Genomic DNA, 22248 nt, shown 5'->3' on the forward strand with positions numbered 1-22248 from the left:
GCTTCAGCGATGAACCAGTTCCATTTACCAGGTAGTATCAGGTCAGTATTTTTGAACCCGCTACGAGCAACCGGAAGCACAGCCACACTAAATAAACATATGTTTCTGTAGTCTAAGGTAAATAATATAGCATAACACAATATGGAATTCTTACACGAATCCATTGCACTGGGCGTAGATCTATTGATACTGGGCCTATGTGCGCGGGAGTACGTGCACTACAAGCGAACTGCCCAGGTGCTGAAGGTGCGTATACGTGGTGCATGGTATTGGGCCGCGTTTATTGAGTGGGTGCTGCTGCTTTCCAGGCGGCACCGCAATACAACATCGATGGGGAGCTGAAATCGGTGGTGGAGCGGCAGCGCGACAAGAAGATACCATATGCGGTAATCCGGGGCACAGTGACGCCCATTGGGGTACCATTGAGGAGCTCCCTGGTGCCCAGTGTGAGTGGAGTCCTGCAGATTGTGAAGCTGCACGAGCACAGGGTAACGAGGGGATTCGCCGGCTTCTGGACGGAGCACCACAAATTGCTGCACGAGTCCGCCAACGAGATGCCCTTCGAGTTGCGTAACCAGAACCATGGTGTGGAGATTGTGGACGCCTTGAGTGCCGCCGTTTTGGACGTGGACATGGTCTACGACAACTACGAGCCCTCCAATCTGTCCCTCTTCGACCATGTGTTTGGTTTCTTCTCTGGCGTCCGCCAGAGGGGCTTACAAACAACAGAGGAGGTTCTCAGGGAAGGCAGCTTCCTGACCGCTATTGGTGAACTGGAGTTGGATGGCAATACTCTGCGCATGCAGCCCTCCAATCAGGGACCCCTCTTCCTGACCACTGCCACCAAGTCCACGCTCATCAAGCGGTTCGAAGATGCCAAGGCATCGACAATGTGGGTAGTGCTCCTTATGTGTGTTTACTTTTAATACATTCCACTTAATGCTTTCTAGGCTTAAGCTGGTTGTGTGTAGCACCATCTCTGTCGTCCTAGTAGCCTTCATTGCCAAGAAGTTCTACCGACAACGGAAACAGCAGCGGGAGGAGGCCAAAATCCGCGACCGCCTGGAGGCGGAGCGCCGGGAGCGAAGAGCGAGAAGTCGTCCTCACACTCTGTCCCACGACCAACTCTGCGTGGTATGCTCCACCAATCCCAAGGAGGTAAAGACAACCCTTTTCATTTATTTACATAATGCTATTCTCTGGGAATTCCTATCTTCAAATTTAATACACTCAGTTTCCCTACTTGTATTGATATTTGATGAGTTTATCAAATGAATCCATATAGCAAAGATAAGGAAAATACAATTTTTAATGCTTAAGATAAACGTCCGCATTGTAGTAAAGATTTTACAATACCATGACCATAAACCTTTATCAAAATATAAGTATTGGTAGTGATGCAATATGAATATGATTACCTTACCTGGCTTTATTGACCACGTCCTTTCTTCTAGATTATCCTCCTGCCGTGTGGTCATGTGTGTCTCTGCGAGGACTGCGCTCAGAAAATCTCCGGCACTTGCCCCGTGTGTCGTGGTAGCATCGCCTCCAAAGCAGCCGCCTTCATTGCCTAGGAACCAACCAAAGGCCAACAAGATCACCTTGTACCTGTGTACGCCAACCCTTCATTTTGTTACAATGCTCATGTACGGCATTTATTTTAAATTATTGAAAGTCTTGACATCGAAAAGATAAAATCACTTTGTGTCTCCCTGCATAATGCGCCTGTACTGGATTTGGTTCTCCAGCAGCTGTAGGAACACCTTGTACTTGCGATTGTGGAACTCTAGGGTTTCCGGGTTCGGCTTTACAAGCTGGCCAGTGCCACCCATGGCTTTCGAGGCGCTCTAAGAGCACAAAAAGTAGTTTATAAACCAGTTATTATATGCAATTCTAAAGCTTACCTCCAAGCTGTCAAAGTGTCCGGAGGCAGCGGCACCCAAGGCAGCAGCACCCACCAGAACCATTTCCTGTTCATCCGGAATCAATGCGGGCAGATTGCAAATGTCCGCATGGCATTGTACGTACAAGGGATTCTTGGCCAATCCCCCGCAGAAAAGTAGTGTTTGAAAGGGAGCTCTACCGTACTGGTAAAGGTTCTCGATAATGTGACGTGTGCCGTACTAAAATAATATCGAATAAATATCATAGTTCTAACTAAATTAGAAGGATGCAACTTACAGCCAGAGCTTGGACGAACGCCAAGTATTTGATGGCCAGAGATTCAGTTCCTCGCGTCATATCCAGACCAGTAATCTGAAAGCAATCATTTTCCAAGTCAATAATGAACAAACCTATTAAAATGCATATTACTTACCACTCCTCGCAGCGTGGGATCGGCGATGGGTGACCGATTTCCATGCAGGTCCGGCCAGACATGGACATCCTGGGTGAGACAACCCACCTGGCTTAATCCTCGAGCTGCTGCCAGTTCCGGCAGCAGCTTATTAAGATGCTGGTAGATAAACTTATCCTCTCCCAGTTCGGCTTTCAGTTCAGCGTAGGATTCATGCGACTTGAGGACGTGATCTAGGAGGTGTCCTGCGATGCTCTGACCGCCCTCGTTCAGGAAGTATCCCGGAATAATGGCATCCTGATAGGGACCCCAAACACCTTGGGCGAAGCAGGCCTCCCGGGTGATGCTCATGTGGCAAGTGGATGTGCCGGCAATCAGCGCCATCTTGCCCTGGACATCGTCGGCACCCTTGGACTCCTTCGAGCGGCACCCAAACATTCCCAAGGCGCCAGCATGGGCGTCGATTAGAGAGGTGCTAACCACAGTGCCGGCGGTTAAGCCCAATTCCCCGGCAGCCTTGGCAGTGAGTCCTTTGCCCACTATTCGGCCAGGAGGCTGGACATCACTGCCCAATATCTCGAAGTTATTCCGGGTCAACTCCTCCAAATCCGCCTGTTTGAGGAACTCCTTGCTCCAACTGCCATTCGCTGCATCATAGTTCCACTTGCACACCACTGAGCAAAGCGATCGGGTATCCACACCAGTGGCTCTCCAGGTCAGAAAGTCGGGCAGGTCGAAGACCCTCCAAATATTTCCAAAGGTCTTTGCAAGATTCCGCTTTAGCCACAGCAATTTAGGAACCTCCATTTCCAGCGAAACCTGACCACCCACATACTTCAGCAGCGGGTTCTTGAAGGCATTTATCTCCTGGGTTTCCTGCTCGGCACGATGGTCCATCCAGAGAATTATGTTCTGCTCCGCCTCACCGGATTTGCTCACCGTCAACGGAGATCCCTTGGGGCCCAGAACCACCAAGGAGCAGGTGGCATCAAAGCCAATGCCCTTGACTTCTGACTTATCGACGCCGCCAATGACTTTCTGTAAATCGGCACTGGGTTAATCTAATCTTCGCGAGAAACGTCGCCGAACGACTGAGGTTATCGCACAGAGCACATATAAGATCATTACTGGGTTTATGGATCCAAATGGAAGTCTTAAAACTTATTTTTGAATTAATTTAATTATGAAATGTTTCAATCTCTTTACGAAGCAATTCGCTACCAATCAAAGTAATTGGTTAAAAAGAGTGGAAAACCTCCAATATTTTATTTAGATTTAAGCTTAAGAGATTCCCCTAATTACTTGATTAAATGAATCAGTGCGAGATCAATCTATTTTAGTTGTACGTGCAACCCAGAAAGGATCTATAATTATCTGTCATAAGCTCAAGACTTGCCTTCACCACCTGGCAGATGGACTGCCATATATTATCGGAGGACTGGTTGTAGTAGCCCGGCTCTGGGTTCCAGGTTTGGATCGTCTGCACCGACTGCTCCAGGACACGCCCATCGGAGGCCACCAGGGCAGCCCTCGCACTGCCCGTGCCCACGTCCACGCCCACAAAAAACGGTCCGGATGCCATTTCCAAGTCGCCGCCTCCGTCACAGACGCCTCTAATCACCTTGTCGGTCAAATAAATGTTATTGGCTCGATGCGAAAACCCAAACCCAGACCAAAACCGAAGCGAAGTCGTCGAGCGTCGGACGCGAACTGATAAGCAACCTGATATGGGAACGCCTAGAGACCTTATACACCCAGAAATCGTGTAAATTAACCCAAGTACCGGTTTGTAAAGACCTCATTTGATTGCTCATGAGCGAGCTACTTTGATGAAAGATCCTAATTTGCCGCAGAATAAGTGCGGCATTTGTATTCATAAATGTCGATAAGGTTATGAGAGGTTATAAGTATAGAGAATCTTACACAAATTAACTCCCGATAAGCATTTTTGTATCACTTATAGTTTCATTTTAGGAATGAATGAATTCATTTATGTATTCAAGTACCAGTTCATTAAGCTTTTTTAGTAGATATAAAATCCGGATCTTTTGTCATTTCATGTCACTTGTTGCGGATAATTCATTGCATCGCTCATGGCGTGAATATTTTGATTTTATTTAAACCGCGATATAGTAAGCCTACATCTTTTAAGCACGTTTTTAATACATTTTTACAATTACCATAAGCTGTAATTTTGTGTTGCTTATTTTCCTTTGCACAAGAGTTCTGCTGCATCTTAAAAAGCTGAAGAGCATTTAAATTTAAACTAACACCGAAATTTATAAGTAGTAGCGCGCACACCTTGTCGTTTAGAAATTAGAAACTTTTAGTATTATGAAAAGCACACCTGATTGTTTTGAACAAACAATTATTTGAGCAGTATTTCTCGCTGATGTTCATATGCGCACGTTGTTTATCTGCGTAAACAAAAAGCACACGAATGTTTTTGCTATTATTTCAATCCGACACCTGTCGCAGAACCAGTCGCAACGAGTTGCTCTCAGCCACTGCCCCAAGCCCCCAGAGTGGATCCAATCCATCCGATCTATTCCCATATGATCACTATTGTATTCAAACTTAACAGCGATTGGCTCTTAACTGTTGGATACAACTGATTGAAGAACTTCCTGATATTGGAAATGCTTCTTAAAACTGTTAAAATAAATTGTATTTTGCTGTCATGTTAAAAATGTAAGTCAAGGTTGTTTTGACTGTTATAAGTCTATTCGGAAGTATTACATTTTAAAAAGCATTGATAACGAATGTTTATAGATAGGCAACCTATTATCTGAACTGGTCGAGTATCACTTCACTCGCAATATCAATCAATACTCGATTAACATCGCAGATAAGTAGCTATTTTACCACAGGTTGTTCACTACGGAAGCACATAAAATATAAGTATTCGTATTAAAATAGGTGATTCGCGGAAATATTATTCAGCCTAAAAGTGGACAAACCAAAACTCAAGTACTTCGCTTAAAAGCCAATATATTATATATCTGTGCCTATTTGGAAAATTCTCGTTAACAGGTATCTCAGCGCGAACTGTAATCTGCCGGATGCGGATGCATCCGAACCCATCGATAGTCTGCGCCCCCGTATTTCATATACCAGGGAGTGCCTCATAATTGTTGTTTACATACTCGGACTAGCTCAGTCCAAAGCCCTTAATTAGTGGCACTTCAGACGGACACCGTGGTGCAGCCAAATCCATTGTGGAGGGCCCAACTCCGCCCATGACAAGCCTTGGACATGTTTAAGTTTCGCATTTCGTGTCAGTGCAACAGGGACCAGCGTCATGGAAGGACCCACTCTGAATTTTCGAAAAACTCCCAGCAAGGATAATGGCGTTAAGCAGGTGGATAGTTTGACCAAGCCGGAAACGCCTCCGCCGAAGTTTGTGGAGGATGCCAATCTGGAATTCAATGTGCTGGCCAGCGAAAAGTTGCCCAACTATGCCAACCTGGATCTATTCCACAGGGCTGTATTTCCATGTAAGCTTGAACAATTATTATAAACAAATATGTATACATTATTCTCCGATTTAGTGATGTTTTTGGCCCAATGCGTCGCCATAATGCCGCTGGTGGGCATTCGGGAATCTAATCCCCGCCGGGTTCGATTTGCCTATAAATCGTTTCCCATGCTCTTTACCGCGATCTTCATGACAGCCACATTCATATTGTTTTTGGGCATGTTCACACGCCTGCTCAAAATTGGCATTACGGCCAAGAATTTTGGTAAGATCAGTGGGATAGCTTTTTTAGCTGATAGTTAGCATGGGATTTGTATTCGCCCAGTGGGTCTAGTGTTCTTTGGCTGTGTTTTGTCGGCCTATGTGGTCTTCATTCGCCTGGCCAAAAAGTGGCCAGCAGTTGTACGAATCTGGACCAGAACGGAAATGGTTTTTACCAAGTCCCCATATGAAATACCCAAGAGGAATCTTGCGCGTCGGGTGCAATTGGCTGCCTTGGCTATTATTGGCTTGTCCTTAGGTGAGTTCCTAATTATCTTTTAATGATGCACTAACCACCCTTCTTCCAACTGTTAGGTGAGCATGCTCTGTACCAGGTATCTGCTATTCTAAGCTATACACGTCGCATTCAGCTGTGCGCCAATATAACTACAGTGCCCAGTTTTGGTAACTACATGCAGAGGAACTATGACTACGTGTTTCAACTGCTGCCCTACAGTCCCATCATAGGTGTTCTTGTGCTGGCAAGTCTCATTACCAAAAAGCCATGTACATATTTTCAATAACCTATTATTAGTCAATCAACGGAGCGTGCACTTTTGTGTGGAACTACATGGACCTGTTCATCATGATGATCAGCAAGGGTCTGTCCTACAGATTCGAGCAAATAACTGCTCGAATTCGCAAACTGGAACACAAAGAGGTCTGCGAATCCGTGTTCATCGAAATCAGGGAGCACTACGTCAAGATGTGCGAGCTGCTGGAGTTTGTGGATAGCGCCATGTCCAGTTTAATCCTGCTTTCCTGTGTTAACAACCTGTACTTTGTGTGCTACCAGCTCCTGAACGTTTTCAAGTGAGTAACCAAGATATATAGTTCATATTGGAGTACATCTTTATTGCCTAGCAAACTACGTTGGCCCATCAACTACATATACTTCTGGTACTCCCTCCTCTATCTCATCGGACGAACGGCCTTTGTGTTCCTCACGGCGGCTGACATCAATGAGGAGTCCAAGCGAGGACTCGGAGTCCTGAGAAGGGTTCCGAGCTGCAGCTGGTGCGTGGAGGTGGAGCGCCTCATATTCCAGATGACCACCCAGACCGTGGCTCTTTCCGGCAAAAAGTTCTACTTCCTCACGCGACGACTGCTCTTTGGCGTGAGTGGCACCTGAAAAATGCCAGTTAATGCTCACTCTTCTGTGTTTTCTCTGCCCCTTCAGATGGCTGGAACCATTGTCACCTACGAACTGGTCCTTTTGCAATTCGATGAAGCCAATCGACGCAAAGGACTGCAGCCACTGTGTGCCTGATGGACAACAACAGGCACCACATCATCCCACTTCGCACTTCCCACTCCCGACCCATTTGTCATGTCAGCTGAATGTGACAGGCGCCACTACTAGCTGTAAATACTTAGTTGGTAAATCGTTTAGAACGGCCACGCCCCCCTGGAAATACCGCGGGCACTTGGCACGCCAGATTGGCAAGTGCTTGGTCAGTGCTAGTTTGGCCATGCCGCAGGGCGAGACATTCCATCGGGCGGTCTCGAGAGGTGTGGCTATCCTTAATTCACTTGATTGTTGAACATTGAATAAAATATTTTCGCAGTGCTGTTTATTACGCAAATCTACGGCCTGCTTCCGGTTAGCAATGTACGCGCTTTGGACGTGGCGGATATCCGGTTTCGTTGGAGGTCGCCTCGCATCTTTTACTCCCTGCTCATTGTGATTCTAAACCTCAGCGAATTCGGGGCCGTCATCAACTATGTCATCAATGTGACCATCAACTTTCACACCTCCAGCACCCTCTCCCTGTATATTGTCTGCCTTCTGGAGCACCTCTTCTTCTGGAGACTGGCCATCCAGTGGCCCAGGATTATGCGCACCTGGCATGGGGTGGAGCAGCTCTTTCTGCGGGTTCCCTATCGGTTCTACGGGGAGTACAAGATTAGGAGGCGCATCTACATCGTGTTTACAATTGTCATGTCATCGGCTTTGCGTGAGCTCTTGCTTAAATTAATTGCTTCATATTCAATGCTTAAATATCCATTCAAGTGGAGCACTGTCTCCTGCTGGGCAACTCATTTCATCTGAGTAACATGGAGCGCACCCAGTGCAAGATCAATGTTACCTACTTTGAGAGCATTTACAAGTGGGAGCGACCACATCTCTACATGATCCTGCCCTACCACTTTTGGATGCTGCCCATCTTAGAGGTGCTGTACCCTGGGGATATCTCATTTTGTAGTGCCAAGCTAGCATTTGATCATTTTCCAGTGGGTTAACCAGACCATTGCCTATCCGCGCTCATTCACCGACTGCTTCATCATGTGCATCGGCATTGGTTTGGCCGCCAGATTTCATCAGCTCTACAGGAGAATTGCTGCTGTTCATAGGAAAGTAATGCCCGCGGTATTTTGGACAGAGATTCGGGAGCACTACCTGGCACTAAAGCGTTTGGTGCATCTCCTCGATGCTGCAATAGCTCCACTGGTGCTCCTGGCCTTTGGGAACAACATGTCCTTCATTTGCTTTCAGCTGTTCAACAGCTTCAAGTGAGTGGAGCAGCAATTCGGCACAGTTGGAATAAACATTTTCTACAATTCGGTTACAGAAATATAGGAGTGGACTTCCTCGTGATGTTGGCTTTCTGGTACTCCCTAGGATTCGCCGTAGTTCGCACATTGCTAACTATTTTTGTGGCCTCTTCCATAAACGACTACGAACGAAAGATTGTCACAGCCTTGCGGGATGTGCCCTCCAGAGCGTGGTCCATAGAGGTGGAAGTATCTTTTATATGTAACACCCAAAGATGAACGAGTTTATCCGCAGGTTCAGCGCTTTAGCGAGCAGTTGGGAAATGATACGACAGCTCTCTCTGGCAGCGGATTCTTCTACCTCACCCGCTCACTCGTCCTGGCCGTAAGATTGCCCAATAAAATAGTGCAACTCATGCTTGTAACCATATACAACCCACTTTAGATGGGCACCACTATTATCACCTATGAGCTCATGATATCGGACGTTCTTAACCAGGGTTCCATCAGGCAAAAGACTCAGTACTGCAGGGAATACTAGATCCTAAAGTTTAGCACTCGAATCTCCATTCCAAGAACACATTTAGTCATAAGTGTCACGCCCATGCACCCGCACCGAATCCACATTCGCGAGATCCTAATCTGCAATCAGTTTGGCACACGCCCCTTGTTTTTGCCGTGTCCCTAGGACTTGAGGGACCTCTTTCCATTTGCTACCCAACAGTCAAGCCATGCAGCAGTCGGGTCAAAGAGGCACCAGAAACACGCTTCTGCACGCCATCGGCCCTGGTCAGTCAGTTAGTGAGTTAGGGATTGGGGATTGTAGTAAAATAAATCGGATATTGTTCAGTTTTGGCTATAGCCCAGTTCTTTGGAGTGCTGCCTGTGGCGGGGACCTGGCCAAACTCGCGCCCGGAGAAGGTGCGCTTCCGCTGGATATCCCTGTCCCTGCTTGCTGCTCTGATCTTGTTTGTTTTTTCCATCGTGGACTGCGGCCTATCCTCGAAAGTGGTGTTCGATCATGGCCTGAAAATCTATACCATAGGTGAGCTGAATATATCCTCAATAGCACATTGACCAGCAGTCCTTTCCTTATCCAGGATCCCTAAGTTTCAGCGTGATCTGCATCTTCGGCTTCGGGGTCTTCCTGCTGTTATCCCACCGCTGGCCATACATCATCCGGCGGACGGCGGAGTGCGAGCAGATCTTCCTGGAACCAGCTTACGATTGCAGTTATGGACGAGACTTCTCCAGTCGCCTGCGCCTCTGGGGAGTCTGCATGCTGGTGGCCGCTCTGTGTGAGCACTCCACCTATGTGGGCAGTGCCCTGTATAACAACCACATGGCCATCGTGGAGTGCAAGCTCCATGTGAACTTTTGGCAGAACTATTTTCAGCGGGAGCGGCAGCAGCTCTTCCTGATCATGGAATACACCGCCTGGTGGATACCCTTCATCGAGTGGACCACCCTGTCGATGACCTTCGTATGGAGCTTTGTGGATATCTTTCTGATACTCATCTGCCGCGGTATGCAGATGCGATTCCAGCAGATGCACTGGCGCATCCGGCAACATGTGCGGCAGCAAATGCCGAATGAATTCTGGCAGCGGATTCGCTGTGATCTTCTGGACCTCAGTGATCTTCTGGGCATCTACGACAAGGAGTTGTCCGGCCTAATAGTTCTATCCTGTGCACACAACATGTACTTTATTTGCGTGCAAATTTATCACAGCTTTCAGTGAGTTGCTTGGACCTATATATGGAAAATATTATTTGAAATACCTATGGTACACATTTTTAACCATTGTATTGCTTCAGATCCAGGGGCAACTATGCGGATGAGTTATATTTCTGGTTTTGCTTGTCCTATGTCATCATTCGCGTTCTAAACATGATGTTCGCTGCCTCCTCGATTCCCCAAGAGGCCAAGGAGATTTCCTACACCCTATATGAAATACCCACTGAGTTTTGGTGCGTTGAGCTCAGGCGCCTCAATGAGATTTTCCTATCCGACCACTTTGCGCTCAGTGGCAAGGGCTACTTTCTGCTGACCAGACGTTTAATATTTGCAGTAAGTTGGCAAGAAAGATAATGTATTCTACTGCATTTTAAGCTACTCAATATCCGGATAGATGGCTGCTACTTTGATGGTCTATGAACTGGTGCTCATTAACCAAATGGCTGGATCCGAGGTGCAAGGGAGCTTTTGCGAGGGCGGTGTGGGCTCCTCCAAGAGCATATTCTCCTAGTTCTAGTTTGAAATTCGCATTACACGTGTATTTGGCACCTCTCTAGCTTTTAATCGCACCTAATCAATCACCTGTCCGATGATATCTATGAATACAAAGCGTGTCTGAAATGTTTGGTCGCAACTATCTCAATTATCACGTCCATGCTGAAGAGCCATTTGTCTGTCCAGGGACTTCAAATGGAGCGGTCAGTGCAGGAGAATACCCTGCATTACACCATTGGAAATGGTGAGTTGGGTTCACCAGATCAGTTGGCCAGATCTCTCACCTTGCCCTTGCAGTTCTGCTCGTAGCCCGGATTTTTGGCGTACTGCCCCTTTCCGGGATAAATCCGAATAGCCAGCCGGAAAATGTTCGGTTTCGCTGGTTTTCCCCGTTCATTCTGTTCTTCGTGGTGGCGTTCACTTTTGTAACCGTAGACTTCATGCTCTCCACTAAGATTGTACTGAACGGTGGACTTCAGTTGTATACCATGGGTGAGATATTGTTAAATAAGGTGCAAGACAACTATTTAAAACTAGTGACATTAGTTTGCTTAAGAGCACTCATAACTATATACCTTTCCTGCAACTCATTTTCCCCAGGCTCTTTGAGTTTCAGTGTGATTTGCATATTTTGTTTCGGATGCTTCATAAAACTGGCCCGTCACTGGCCCCATATCATCCGGGAAACCGCGCTATGTGAGCGCATCTTTCTGAAACCCTGCTATGCGAGCCAGGAAGGACTCAATTTCAGCCGATTTCTAAGGCGCTGGGCAATTATCCTTCTGGTGTCTGCCCTGTGTGAGCACCTAACCTATGTGGGAAGTGCGGCCTGGAGTAACTATGTGCAGATTCGGGATTGCAATCTGAAAGTGGGATTCGTGGAGAACTATTTCCTGCGGGAGCGCCAGGAGGTGTTCTCGGTTGTTGATTACCATGCATGGATGGTGTTCTTTATTGAATGGAACACCATGGCCATGACTTTTGTCTGGAACTTTGGCGATATTTTCCTGTTTCTGATGTGTCGAGGCTTGAAGATTCGCTTTCAACAACTGCACTGGCGTATTCGCCAGAATCTAGGAATGCCCATGGCCAAAGAGTTCTGGCAGGAAGTGCGTTCGGACTTCTTGGATCTGGACAATCTGCTGAAGCTCTACGACAAGGAGTTGTCTGGACTGATTCTGGTCTGCTGCGCCCACAACATGTACTTCATTTGTGTCCAGGTCTACCACAGTTTTCAGTGAGTTCCAAACTGCTCCTATATATCATACACGCATATTCAAAATAATTTCCATCCATTTAGAGTCAAAGGAGCCTTTATGGATGAGCTTTACTTCTGGTTCTGCTTGCTTTATGTGATCAGCCGCTTGATGAACATGATGCTGGCCGCCTCCTCGATTCCCCAGGAGATCAAGGATATATCGAATACCCTCTACGAGGTTCGCTCGAGTCCATGGTGCGATGATCTGGGCCGCCTGAGCGAAATGCTACGCAATGAAACCTTTGCACTCAGCGGAATGGGATACTTCTTTGTAACCCGAAGGCTTATTTTTGCTGTGAGTACTAGTACCGCCTTTAGATACCCTTAAAACCCCTTTTCCTTTCAGATGGCCGGTGCCCTAATGGGCTACGAACTGGTGCTTTTCCGGCAAATGCAAGGTGCCGTGGTGCAGAAAAGTATTTGCAGCCGCGGACCCGGCTCCTCCATGAGCATATTTTTCTCTTAACCCCTCTTAGCACTTCATTTCCATTAATATACACTCCGTCAGTCCTTCGAGAGCTGTCTACTTCGTATTTGCACAAGATTATGCACAGATAAGCACACAATTGGCATGGGGCCAACAATTAGCGCTAACCAGTGGGAATTTGCGGGCTTGCCACTTGTCAGCGGTGGATTGCTTGTCAGTCGAGCACGGAACATGGCCAGGACCACTGGGGATCCTGTCCAGCGGCGCAGGTGCCTAGCTCGCATCAAATTCTGGCGCAGATCGCGCGTGGGCAGCGAGTAGGTGGATTCTGTTGGGATTGTTTCCATGTTAATCGGATTGCTTATAATTACCAGCGCCACCTTGGGAATCATTAAATACAGAGTCGTCTCAAAGTCCACTAAGCAGTTTAAGCTCTCTTTGAGTAAGTTTTTCCAACTTTTTCCTAATAATTATTATTCATTCAACTCTTAGTAAAAGCGTGGCTTCTTCGGATCAGACAGGATGATTATAAATACAGTGGATCCTTTCAGGAAGCCATCAAGCCTGGTAATGTTTTTAGCTCATCGAATATATTTCAAGATCTTTCACTAGTTTTTTCCAGTCCTCATAATCGCACAGATCTTTGCTCTAATGCCAGTTCGCAAAGTGAGCTCCAAGCTCGCCGAAGATCTGAACTTCACCTGGTTTGGCATTCGAACCTACTACGCCCTGGTGACCATCCTGTGTTTTGGGGTTAGCTCTGGGTATATGGTGGCCTACGTGACGAATGTGTCGTTTAATTTTGATTCGGTGGAGACTCTGATCTTCTACTTGTCCATATTCCTCATCTCGGTGTCATTTTTTCAACTGGCCAGGAAGTGGCCAGAAATTGCTCGGTCTTGGCAGTTGGTGGAGGCCCAGTTACCACCTCTGAAGATGACCAGCGAGCGCAGATCTCTGGCCCAGCACATCAACATAATCACCATCGTGGCCACCACTTGCTCCCTGGGTAAACTATCTTTTAGTATCTTTTAGTTACTTAACTTATTTGTTACTTTTCAAGTGGAGCACATTTTGAGCATGTTGTCCATGGTTTACTATGTCAACTCCTGTCCCCGATGGCCAGGTCGTCCCATAGACAGTTTCCTCTACTTGAACTTCTCCTCGGTGTTCTACTTCGTGGACTACACCTACTTCCTGGGCATCGTGGGAAAGGTAGTCAACGTATTGAGCACTTTCGCCTGGAACTTCAACGACATCTTCGTGATGGCGGTTAGCGTGGCTTTGGCAGCTCGTTTTCGGCAGCTTAACGACTACATGCTGAGGGAGGCTAGATTGGTAAGAAATTGCTTCAAAGTAATATAGCCCAAATGAAGCTAAGTAGTCCCGTGTTTAGCCCACCACTGTGGACTACTGGATGCAGTGCAGGATTAACTTCCGAAACCTGTGCAAGTTGTGCGATGAGGTGGACGATGCGCTATCCACCATTACCCTGCTCTGCTTCAGCAACAATCTGTACTTCATCTGTGGAAAAATCCTCAAGAGCATGCAGTGCGCTGTCTACTATTTCAATATATATTTAATCTATATCTTTACTTTTCTAGGGCCAAGCCGTCCATAATGCATGCCCTGTACTTTTGGTTCTCACTGGTCTACCTACTTGGTCGCACTCTCATCCTGTCCCTGTATAGCTCCAGTATAAACGATGAGTCCAAGCGACCTCTAGTAATCTTTCGCTTGGTGCCCCGGGAATTTTGGTGCGATGAGGTAAGAAGATATACATATATATAGTTCCTAATGCCAGCAACTTGTATAATCTCCCACAACTTTGCAGCTAAAGCGCTTCGCGGAGGAGGTGCACATGGACAATGTGGCTCTGACAGGCATGAAATTCTTTCGTCTGACACGCGGCGTTGTCATTTCGGTTTGTTTACCAAAAAATATTTGCAAAATATCCAATTATAGGACTATACTATATCCTTAGGTGGCCGGCACAATTGTGACCTACGAACTAATTTTGCTGCAGTTCAATGGCGAGGAAAAGGTGGCCGGCTGTTTCGAAAGCTGAACTTTGTGGGAGTGGCAGGGGTTAAGCCCGCAAAATATATACTTTGTTGTTGCTGTTCCTTAATTATAGATAAGTGCAAAACAACAGGTGTTCCTAATAGCCATTGGGCACTCAGTGTGAAAATTCAGTTGGCTGCAGCAGTTTACCACTGCTAGTGGAATCAGCAGGTCCTAGGATGAAGATCCTTCCGAAGCTGGAGCGCAAGTTGCGCCGGCTGAAGAAAAGGGTGATCAGGACATCACTGGTTAGAAAACTGGATTTGGTTCACGAGAGGTGGGATTTGGTTCTTTAATGAAAGGGTCCTAAAAGCGCAGAAGAAAATAGTATTTATTTAGTTAGACTTATAATTGCTCCTTACCTAAAATTTGGCCCTTGGCACTATAATTTTTTAGTGCCCGAAAGAAGGCATTTCAGGAAAGTTGTGACAACTACAAAAATCAAATTGAGAATGAGTACGAGATAAGAAACAAGTTGCCCAGTAAGTAGTGAATAAACTATTGATATAGGAAAAAACTAATAATCCTGGTCCGAACAGAGATGGCCCGCAGCGGTAGGGAGGCATTCCTCAGCGACGGCAGCTTCCACCAGGCGGTGGGCAGAGTGCTCCTGGTGGCGGAGTTCTTTGCCATGATGCCAGTCAAGGGAGTGACGGGCAAACATCCTTCGGGTCTGAGCTTCTCCTGGCGCAACATACGCACCTGTTTCAGTCTGCTTTTCATCGCCTCGAGCATAGCCAACTTTGGACTGTCATTGTTTAAGGTGTTACACAACCCGATTAGTTTCAACAGTATCAAGCCCATTATATTCCGGGGATCGGTCCTGCTGGTCTTGATAGTGTCTCTGAATCTGGCAAGGCAGTGGCCCCAGTTAATGATGTACTGGCACACGGTGGAGAAGGATCTGCCGCAGTATAAGACGCAGCTGAGCAAGTGGAAGATGGGCCACACCATTTCGATGGTTATGCTGCTGGGAATGATGCTATCCTTTGGTAAGTAATACAGTATACTATACTAGACTGCATATCAACCCATGTTGCCACTACAGCGGAACACATCTTGAGCATGGTATCGGCCATAAACTACGCCTCTTTCTGCAACCGCACCGCCGATCCTATTCAGAATTACTTTCTGCGCACCAACGACGAGATCTTCTTCGTGACCAGCTACACCACAGCTCTGGCCTTGTGGGGCAAATTCCAGAACGTGTACTCCACCTTCATATGGAACTACATGGACATGTTCGTGATGATTGTGAGCATTGGACTGGCATCGAAGTTTCGCCAGCTCAACGATGATTTGCGAAATTTTAAAGGAATGGTAAGGCAATACAAATTGAATCCCATATGAAAAGCAATAACTACTTGCAGAACATGGCACCAACATACTGGTCAGAGCGTCGTATTCAGTACAGAAATATATGTATACTATGCGACAAAATGGACGATGCCATATCACTTATAACGATGGTGTCCTTCTCCAACAATTTGTATTTCATTTGCGTCCAGTTGCTGAGGAGTTTGAAGTGAGTAGTGAAACCTAATCACTTCCAGTTGATCCATCAGTTTATATACTCCCTCGTAGCACTATGCCTTCGGTGGCCCATGCTGTGTACTTCTACTTCTCGCTCTTCTTCCTAATTGGCCGCACTCTGGCGGTTTCACTGTACTCGTCGAGTGTTCATGATGAATCCAGGCTGACTTTGAGATACCTACGTTGTGTGCCCAAGGAGTCCTGGTGCCAGGAGGTGAAAAGGTTTACGGAGGAGGTAATAAGCGATGAGGTGACCCTCAGTGGCATGAAGTTTTTCCACCTCACAAGAAAGCTGGTGCTGAGTGTAAGACTGGAAATATATGATGATATAGTTTAATACATATTCATATTATACCCACCTAGGTTGCTGGAACTATCGTAACCTACGAACTGGTTCTCATCCAATTCCACGAGGACAACGACCTGTGGGACTGCGATCAGAGCTATTACTCATAGGAGGACGATTTTCACAAGATTTATTGCATAATAAATAAAAATTCATCTTGCACTTTATTATTATTGTTTGTTTAAAGCGGTAAAAGGAAACCAACAAAATGTCGCTCTTAATATCAATCGGTTACATTGCCTAATTGTACGTCACTTTATCCTCTAGAGAGATTCTACGTGTGTCCGTGTGTAGATTCCACAAAGAATGGTCGCTAGTTCACTTACAGGCTAATCGGCTAACTCTGATGGTGAATGAGATAAATGGGGCACCTACTGTCGACTGGCATGGGGTCTCTCATGTGTCAGCGAAAGTGTCGTGCTTGGAACGCTTGGAATATACAATATGCGATATAAGATGCAAAATTCAGCTAAAGATTTTCAATTACTTATGTTTAGGGTCAGTTTAGTGTGTTGCTCCTGTTCCAACTTCGTGTTTTCTCTTTTTGCCACTACAAAGGAAAGGTAACATGTTCGGAAGGTTGGTGGTTTCTGGTTGCATATGTATGTTCCATTATAAAATATATATGAAGCGGAAGCTACACGATAACTACATGGTATCATTATGTATGTGGGTGTATATATAGGATCCTAACACATATGAGTCTGTGTCTAATACGATTTCTACGACTGCCAATAAAGAACTACAAAAACTTGTTCGATGTTTTGCTGAACGCCTTCACGCTTCACACAGAAAAATGCAGGGGGGATTTCGACTTGGCTGAGAGAAGGCAAAATTAAAGTATCACAAAGATTGAGATCTTAAATTAAAGCATAGCGAGAGAGCGCAAACGACCGGTTTGGAGGATTTGCCTCAGTTCTTATTGAAGATGGGGAATGCAGAGGCTCGAGTAGCGAGTGTGGCATGAATGCGTTAAGTTTGCATTAGCGTTTTGCGTTTAACAAGTCTGGGGCATCGCAGTACCTCAGTGCCGCTTGGCGTCGTATTGCTTCACCTTTTCCGGAATGGCCGCCTTCTCCACGACCACATGCATGCCCAGTTCCTCCAGGGACTTTACGTAGACCAGCTTCCGCCAAAACTTTGTGCTACAGCGACAAGGCAGTTATTACAATAAAACTAAAGTTAACAGTGATTATTATTACTTACCTCACAAAAGGCCGCGCCATCCATACTAGCGATTTTATCCAGAATGTGGGGTGCACCAAATACATGTGCTTCAGGCTTTTGCGCAGTCGACGATCAAGCAGCTGATAACACCTGCATGTTTATCATAACACGGCATTACAAACCTCGTAAAAATCAGACCAAACCACTTACCGTTTGAGCCAGGGAAAAGGCGGAACGTTCCGCCTATTGGAGCCGCCATGCAGATAGATTAGCACATAGTCATCAGTGACCAACTGCTCCAGGGTCTTGACCACGTAGAGAAACAAATTGTCCATCACATAGCTGTAGTCAGCCCTCGACCTATCCGGCAGGTGACAGGCGCAAAAGATGACTATGGCGTTCTGGCCGCCAGATTTGAGATAGCCGCCATGGGATAGCACACGCTTGTAGGGCTCTATGACCCGCATGTCGATCTCCCGGGTGCGTCCATCCGGTAAAGTGATCTTCTGCCAATTCCGCGAATCACGTCGCTCTTCAGCAGCCGTATACTGCGGCAAAGTTGAGGCAGCCATAGCCGATGCCGGAGCATTTGGCGTGGGCGTGGTGGCCAAACCGAACTCCAGGTCCAGTTCCAAGTCGTCATCGTGGTCGGGCAGCAGTTCTGGACCCTCGCAATCTTCGTCGTCATCCTCTCCGTCTAAGCCATCAATCAGCGAGCTCGATGGACTTAAGGAGGCCAAATTGTGCTCAATGTCCTCGTCATCGTCGAAGCTGTGATTGGAAATGGAATCCAAGCTAGATATGTCCTCGCCTCCAGGGAGTGTAGTCGATCGCTTGGATTTTTTGCCATTTCCATTGGGCATCAGGGAAACAGACTGAAAGTTGGACTCCACAGCGGCCAAGTACTGCGATACATCCGCATCTGACTCGCTGCTCAGGATATCCGGACTGTTGGCCCTTAGCAAGCTAACCTTGGCGTCCTGCGGCTTGTTCCGGGATTGATTCAAGTTGTTTTTCACCTGCACCGTCTCCGTGGTGGGCACAACATCAGGAAAGTTGCTCCTCGGCGGCTGTTTCTCCGGCTTCTTCAGCTGAAAGGGCTCCGAGTCTGAGTCCGTGTTGGTTGGCGACATCAGCGGATGGCTGTTGGCCAGGGTGCGCTCGATGGTGTTGTGTCGTTGTGGCATCGCCTCCATGGGCAGCAGCTCCGGACGCAGTATTCGGTTGTCCAGCGTGGAAGTCGTCTTGAACTCCAGTTCCTTCTTATCGTGATCCTGCTTCGCCTGCTCCAATTCCAGGATATTCTTCTCCGGCGCGGTGGGCACAACATCATCCGCCAGCGGCGAGACGCCCGTTGAGTCCGTCGGCGTCTCCGAGATGTCCATTTTGCTCTCTGACTGCGAAGATTCCGATTCCGCGTAGTGCAAACTGCAAATCGATTAGTCATATTAGTGAGTCGCCTTTTTGTTTTCGAGCAAAGACCCATTTACCTCATAGTTTCCCGTATAATATGTGTGGCTAGTGCGAAATTTCGGGGGCCCGCTCATCCAGACACTCATCTAGTCGCTCAGGGCATCAGTGCTGGGTGCATAAGTCAGACTTCTTGGCCAAAATTCGCAGATATTTAAATACCAGTAAACAAAATTTCGAGAGGGACCAGTAGCGAGGTTGCCAGATGTTCGCGACTGTATGTGTGGGTGGTAGTGTTGCGAAGCGTGGGTTTCCCACGGACATCTGGCAGGCCAGTAGCAGTTAAAAATTGTACACATCTTTTAATGACGAAGACATTTTCACTTGAGCAAGCTCAATTGTATTCCATCAATTTCTATTTAAAGTTATAAGAAAAATATAATAAAATAAAATTTTCTTAATTTCTCTAACAATTTCACCAATTTATTATTATTTCAAGTTACTGAACGAAAAACTTCTAAAAACTGTTAAGTACCCGGATGTAAAAACTAAGTCAATTACGAAAACAATTTCAATGTTAAGTTTTTTATATCTGCTATTAACAAATGTTTTTCTTGCAGTGACACTTTATTCCGAAGATGTGGCAGCCCTGCACCAGATATACTTTTTCCCGCTGCTGCGGTCACACTGTTGAGTTGTGCGTCGCGAAAATAATTACTTTTTAGCCCATAAACAGCCCGCAAGAGCGATGGAAGCAATAAGGATCCCCGTCAGCACCAGCAGTGCAGCGCCCATTACCGCTGCCAATCCCCCCACAGTGACCACCATTCCCACAGCAGCTGCAAGCACACTAATCCAAGCAGGCGTGTCTCCAGCAACAACAAGCTTACCAACACCAGCAGCCACAACAACAACAACAACAACCACATTAGGAAGTACAGCTCACAGTACAGCTGGAATTTCAACACCGATACGAAATCCGATTCCAAATCTGCCGATAGAACTGCAAAACGATCAAAAGCGAAGAAGGTGAGACTTGACAAATGTCAGTCAAGTTTGACGGATAAAGTGACAACTCTTATTTCATTTAAACAGTTCATCCCGGACGATTAAAAGGAAGCGTTTTGATGACGAAATAGTGGAGTACAACATTGCAGTGCCCACAAATCGCAGCGGAACAGACGCCAATCGCAACAGCAGACCACGCACCACCTCCCAGAATTATCCTGCTTTGGTGGGCGTGCCGCACACCACGTTAGCTCCTCTTAACATACCCACTTCCACGCCAGAGACGCCTCAGACGCCGGGATCAGTGGATTCCCTGTTGCCGGGGACACCCAGCACTGTTGCATCGCTGCCCCTGGCCACGCCCACAACGCCAGCTCCCTTAGCCACTCCCCTTCCAGTTGCGCCAATTGTTACTGCCGTAGCGCATCCCAAACCTCTGCCCATGGAGCGCGCCACGGCGAGCGAGCGACGTTCGCGTCCTGTGCGTCCTGCCAGCAAAAAGGCGCAACGTAGAAATGGTCGTCCCATGGGACAGATGGCCACCAAGGATCTGGGCCGCTGGAAGCCCATTGACGACTTGGCCCTCATAATTGGCATCCAGCAGACCAACGATCTGCGGATTATCCATCGCGGCGTCAAGTTTTCTTGCAAATTTACTCTGCAGGAACTGCAGCAGCGCTGGTATGCTCTGCTGTATGAGCCTGCGGTGTCCAGAATAGCAGTGTCCGCCATGAGGAACCTGCACCCTGAACTGGTGGAGTCCGTTCAGCGCAAGGCTTTGTACAGCGTGCAAGAGGAGGACCTCCTTGGAACCATTAAGAGCGTAAGTAAACCATTTATCATGGTTAAAGCCTAATAATACTAATAATACAATCCACAGTCGGAACAACCTAAACTTGAGCAGTTCCAGGAGCTCCTGGACAAGAATGCATCTGTTTTCTACTGCGCTCGCACTGCCAAATCCTTGCAAAACCATTGGCTTCTTCTTAAGCAGTACAGCCTATTGCCGGATGTGAAGCCTGTATATGGCACAGATCAGCAACCACTCAGCTTCTCGGATGCAGAAGATCAAATCTTCGAGCACGACCTTAACGAGCCACGTGATGAAGCCCTGGAGATGGAGCGAGCTCTGGCAGATCGTCGCAACAAACGTGATATTCGCTTGCTGGAGAACGAGCTCTCCCGCTGGGGCGTCCTGGTGGATTCCGTGCTTAGTCCGACCGCTGCCTCCGAGTTCGACAACCAGACACTGGCCTGCTTGTGCGGTCGCCATGTGCGGTACCTTATGCGTTCCAAGGAAATTACATTTGGTCGCGATGCCAAAGACTGTGTGGTGGACGTGGATCTGGGACTCGAGGGACCGGCTGCAAAGATCTCGCGCCGCCAGGGAACTATTAAGCTGCGCAGCAATGGTGACTTCTTCATCGCCAACGAGGGGAAAAGGGCCATCTTCATCGACGGCACTCCTTTACTGACCGCCAACAAAGCCCGACTCGGTCACAACTGCACAGTGGAAATCTCCGGTCTGCGCTTCACCTTCCTGGTCAACTACGAGCTGATCAACGCCATCCGCCAGGAGAGCGCCAAGACATCGAATCCCCTCAACTAGTTGCGCTCAGAGTGTGCTCAGTTGCGCTGGATGCTAGTGTGTAATGTATTCTAGTACTTAGTAAACACAAAAAAAAAAGAATTCTGGAATAAAAAGCATATGGACATATGTATAAACTATAAATATTTCATACTTATATCAGGTTCCAGCATTCGTTTATAAAAGTTAAGTAAGAGAAGGTGTACAATTTATTAGTATATTTACGACTCGCTTAAAATGTAAAGTAATTTAGAGTGCTAAGCAAACGCCTACGCTGCACAACTCGTCAACCGCAACGCCTCCAATCGAACGGAAGCTGTTAGCGACTTTTTCAACAGTCGGTGGTAATATCGAAGGGAAGTGGCAAAGAGCTTAAGAGTTCTCCCGGATGGAGTCAGTTCCGCCCACGAGAAACCGTCTCGGTACCGTCTCCAGACTCCTACGCCTCTGCTGGCGCTGTGTCATGTGGCTAATTTGCGACTAACTCGTAAGCTGCTATTAATTACAGCTGAGACGCTGCTTGGGGGCACCACTCACACCATCCGCAGCTGTATCCATCTAACCATTCTATCCATAACCATTCTGTTCGCATGTCAACGTTTACAAAGAATGAATTGGGCAATAGATATTCGCAGCAGCTCTGAGAAGACTCACGCGATTGTATAATACCCGGGTCGGGTCTTT

General features: G+C 47.1%; 10 protein-coding genes across 12 annotated transcripts; 8 read left to right on the forward strand and 2 right to left on the reverse strand.

The window, feature by feature from the left end:
• Positions 1–68: 68 nt before the first annotated feature.
• Positions 69–1697, forward strand: LOC6546447 (mitochondrial E3 ubiquitin protein ligase 1). The gene is made up of 4 exons (XM_001971780.3): positions 69–246; positions 309–892; positions 951–1158; positions 1455–1697. The coding sequence occupies exons 1-4, from the start codon at positions 142–144 to the stop codon at positions 1572–1574; spliced, it is 1017 nt and encodes a 338-aa protein (XP_001971816.1). The 5' UTR covers positions 69–141; the 3' UTR covers positions 1575–1697.
• On the reverse strand, positions 1625–4812 carry LOC6546448 (FGGY carbohydrate kinase domain-containing protein). Of its 3 annotated transcripts, none has more exons than XM_026977534.1 (6): positions 4644–4812; positions 3693–3917; positions 2318–3334; positions 2182–2256; positions 1905–2123; positions 1625–1847 (listed from the first exon to the last, which is right to left on the reverse strand). In XM_026977534.1, the coding sequence occupies exons 2-6, from the start codon at positions 3876–3878 to the stop codon at positions 1698–1700; spliced, it is 1647 nt and encodes a 548-aa protein (XP_026833335.1). In that variant the 5' UTR covers positions 3879–3917; positions 4644–4812; the 3' UTR covers positions 1625–1697. The 3 variants fall into 3 exon arrangements, with proteins under 3 accessions (XP_026833335.1, XP_026833334.1, XP_001971817.1); XM_026977533.1 differs by having other exon boundaries at positions 4477–4812; XM_001971781.3 differs by lacking the exon at positions 4644–4812 and having other exon boundaries at positions 3693–4047.
• Positions 4813–5597: 785 nt separating this feature from the next.
• LOC6546449 (gustatory receptor for sugar taste 64a) lies at positions 5598–7426 on the forward strand. The gene is made up of 7 exons (XM_001971782.2): positions 5598–5793; positions 5848–6039; positions 6100–6294; positions 6351–6517; positions 6571–6848; positions 6900–7152; positions 7216–7426. The coding sequence occupies exons 1-7, from the start codon at positions 5598–5600 to the stop codon at positions 7303–7305; spliced, it is 1371 nt and encodes a 456-aa protein (XP_001971818.1). The 3' UTR covers positions 7306–7426.
• Positions 7427–7430: 4 nt separating this feature from the next.
• On the forward strand, positions 7431–10889 carry LOC6546451 (gustatory receptor for sugar taste 64c). The gene is made up of 11 exons (XM_001971784.3): positions 7431–7547; positions 7604–7993; positions 8050–8210; positions 8272–8549; positions 8609–8774; positions 8827–8916; positions 8977–9320; positions 9382–9576; positions 9632–10268; positions 10349–10601; positions 10663–10889. The coding sequence occupies exons 7-11, from the start codon at positions 9263–9265 to the stop codon at positions 10777–10779; spliced, it is 1260 nt and encodes a 419-aa protein (XP_001971820.1). The 5' UTR covers positions 7431–7547; positions 7604–7993; positions 8050–8210; positions 8272–8549; positions 8609–8774; positions 8827–8916; positions 8977–9262; the 3' UTR covers positions 10780–10889.
• LOC6546450 (gustatory receptor for sugar taste 64b) lies at positions 7508–9081 on the forward strand. The gene is made up of 7 exons (XM_001971783.2): positions 7508–7547; positions 7604–7993; positions 8050–8210; positions 8272–8549; positions 8609–8774; positions 8827–8916; positions 8977–9081. Exons 1-7 carry the CDS (start codon positions 7508–7510, stop codon positions 9070–9072), a joined length of 1221 nt encoding a protein of 406 aa, XP_001971819.1. The 3' UTR covers positions 9073–9081.
• Positions 10890–10906: 17 nt separating the features above from the next.
• LOC6546452 (gustatory receptor for sugar taste 64d) lies at positions 10907–12616 on the forward strand. Its single transcript, XM_001971785.2, has 5 exons — positions 10907–11007; positions 11061–11255; positions 11364–12000; positions 12064–12316; positions 12368–12616. Exons 1-5 carry the CDS (start codon positions 10923–10925, stop codon positions 12485–12487), a joined length of 1290 nt encoding a protein of 429 aa, XP_001971821.1. The 5' UTR covers positions 10907–10922; the 3' UTR covers positions 12488–12616.
• Positions 12617–12663: 47 nt separating this feature from the next.
• On the forward strand, positions 12664–14529 carry LOC6543562 (gustatory receptor for sugar taste 64e). The gene is made up of 9 exons (XM_015158330.2): positions 12664–12765; positions 12823–12890; positions 12941–13015; positions 13071–13457; positions 13512–13786; positions 13845–13999; positions 14053–14215; positions 14283–14372; positions 14433–14529. Exons 1-9 carry the CDS (start codon positions 12680–12682, stop codon positions 14514–14516), a joined length of 1383 nt encoding a protein of 460 aa, XP_015013816.1. The 5' UTR covers positions 12664–12679; the 3' UTR covers positions 14517–14529.
• LOC6543563 (gustatory receptor for sugar taste 64f) lies at positions 14446–16549 on the forward strand. Its single transcript, XM_001971787.3, has 7 exons — positions 14446–14789; positions 14909–14994; positions 15052–15504; positions 15561–15832; positions 15883–16037; positions 16097–16349; positions 16409–16549. The coding sequence occupies exons 1-7, from the start codon at positions 14692–14694 to the stop codon at positions 16499–16501; spliced, it is 1410 nt and encodes a 469-aa protein (XP_001971823.1). The 5' UTR covers positions 14446–14691; the 3' UTR covers positions 16502–16549.
• A 120-nt stretch (positions 16550–16669) lies between these two features.
• LOC6543564 (protein prune homolog 2) lies at positions 16670–19334 on the reverse strand. The gene is made up of 4 exons (XM_001971788.3): positions 19049–19334; positions 17769–18986; positions 17598–17708; positions 16670–17536 (listed from the first exon to the last, which is right to left on the reverse strand). The coding sequence occupies exons 1-4, from the start codon at positions 19051–19053 to the stop codon at positions 17416–17418; spliced, it is 1455 nt and encodes a 484-aa protein (XP_001971824.1). The 5' UTR covers positions 19054–19334; the 3' UTR covers positions 16670–17415.
• Positions 19335–19571: 237 nt separating this feature from the next.
• On the forward strand, positions 19572–21708 carry LOC6543565 (microspherule protein 1). Its single transcript, XM_001971789.3, has 3 exons — positions 19572–19997; positions 20064–20799; positions 20857–21708. The coding sequence occupies exons 1-3, from the start codon at positions 19717–19719 to the stop codon at positions 21583–21585; spliced, it is 1746 nt and encodes a 581-aa protein (XP_001971825.1). The 5' UTR covers positions 19572–19716; the 3' UTR covers positions 21586–21708.
• The last annotated feature ends 540 nt before the right edge of the window (positions 21709–22248 follow it).

This window comes from Drosophila erecta, unplaced genomic scaffold (genome assembly GCF_003286155.1).
Source record: "Drosophila erecta strain 14021-0224.00,06,07 unplaced genomic scaffold, DereRS2 tig00000021-arrow-pilon, whole genome shotgun sequence".
Classification (NCBI taxonomy): Eukaryota; Metazoa; Arthropoda; class Insecta; order Diptera; family Drosophilidae; genus Drosophila; species Drosophila erecta.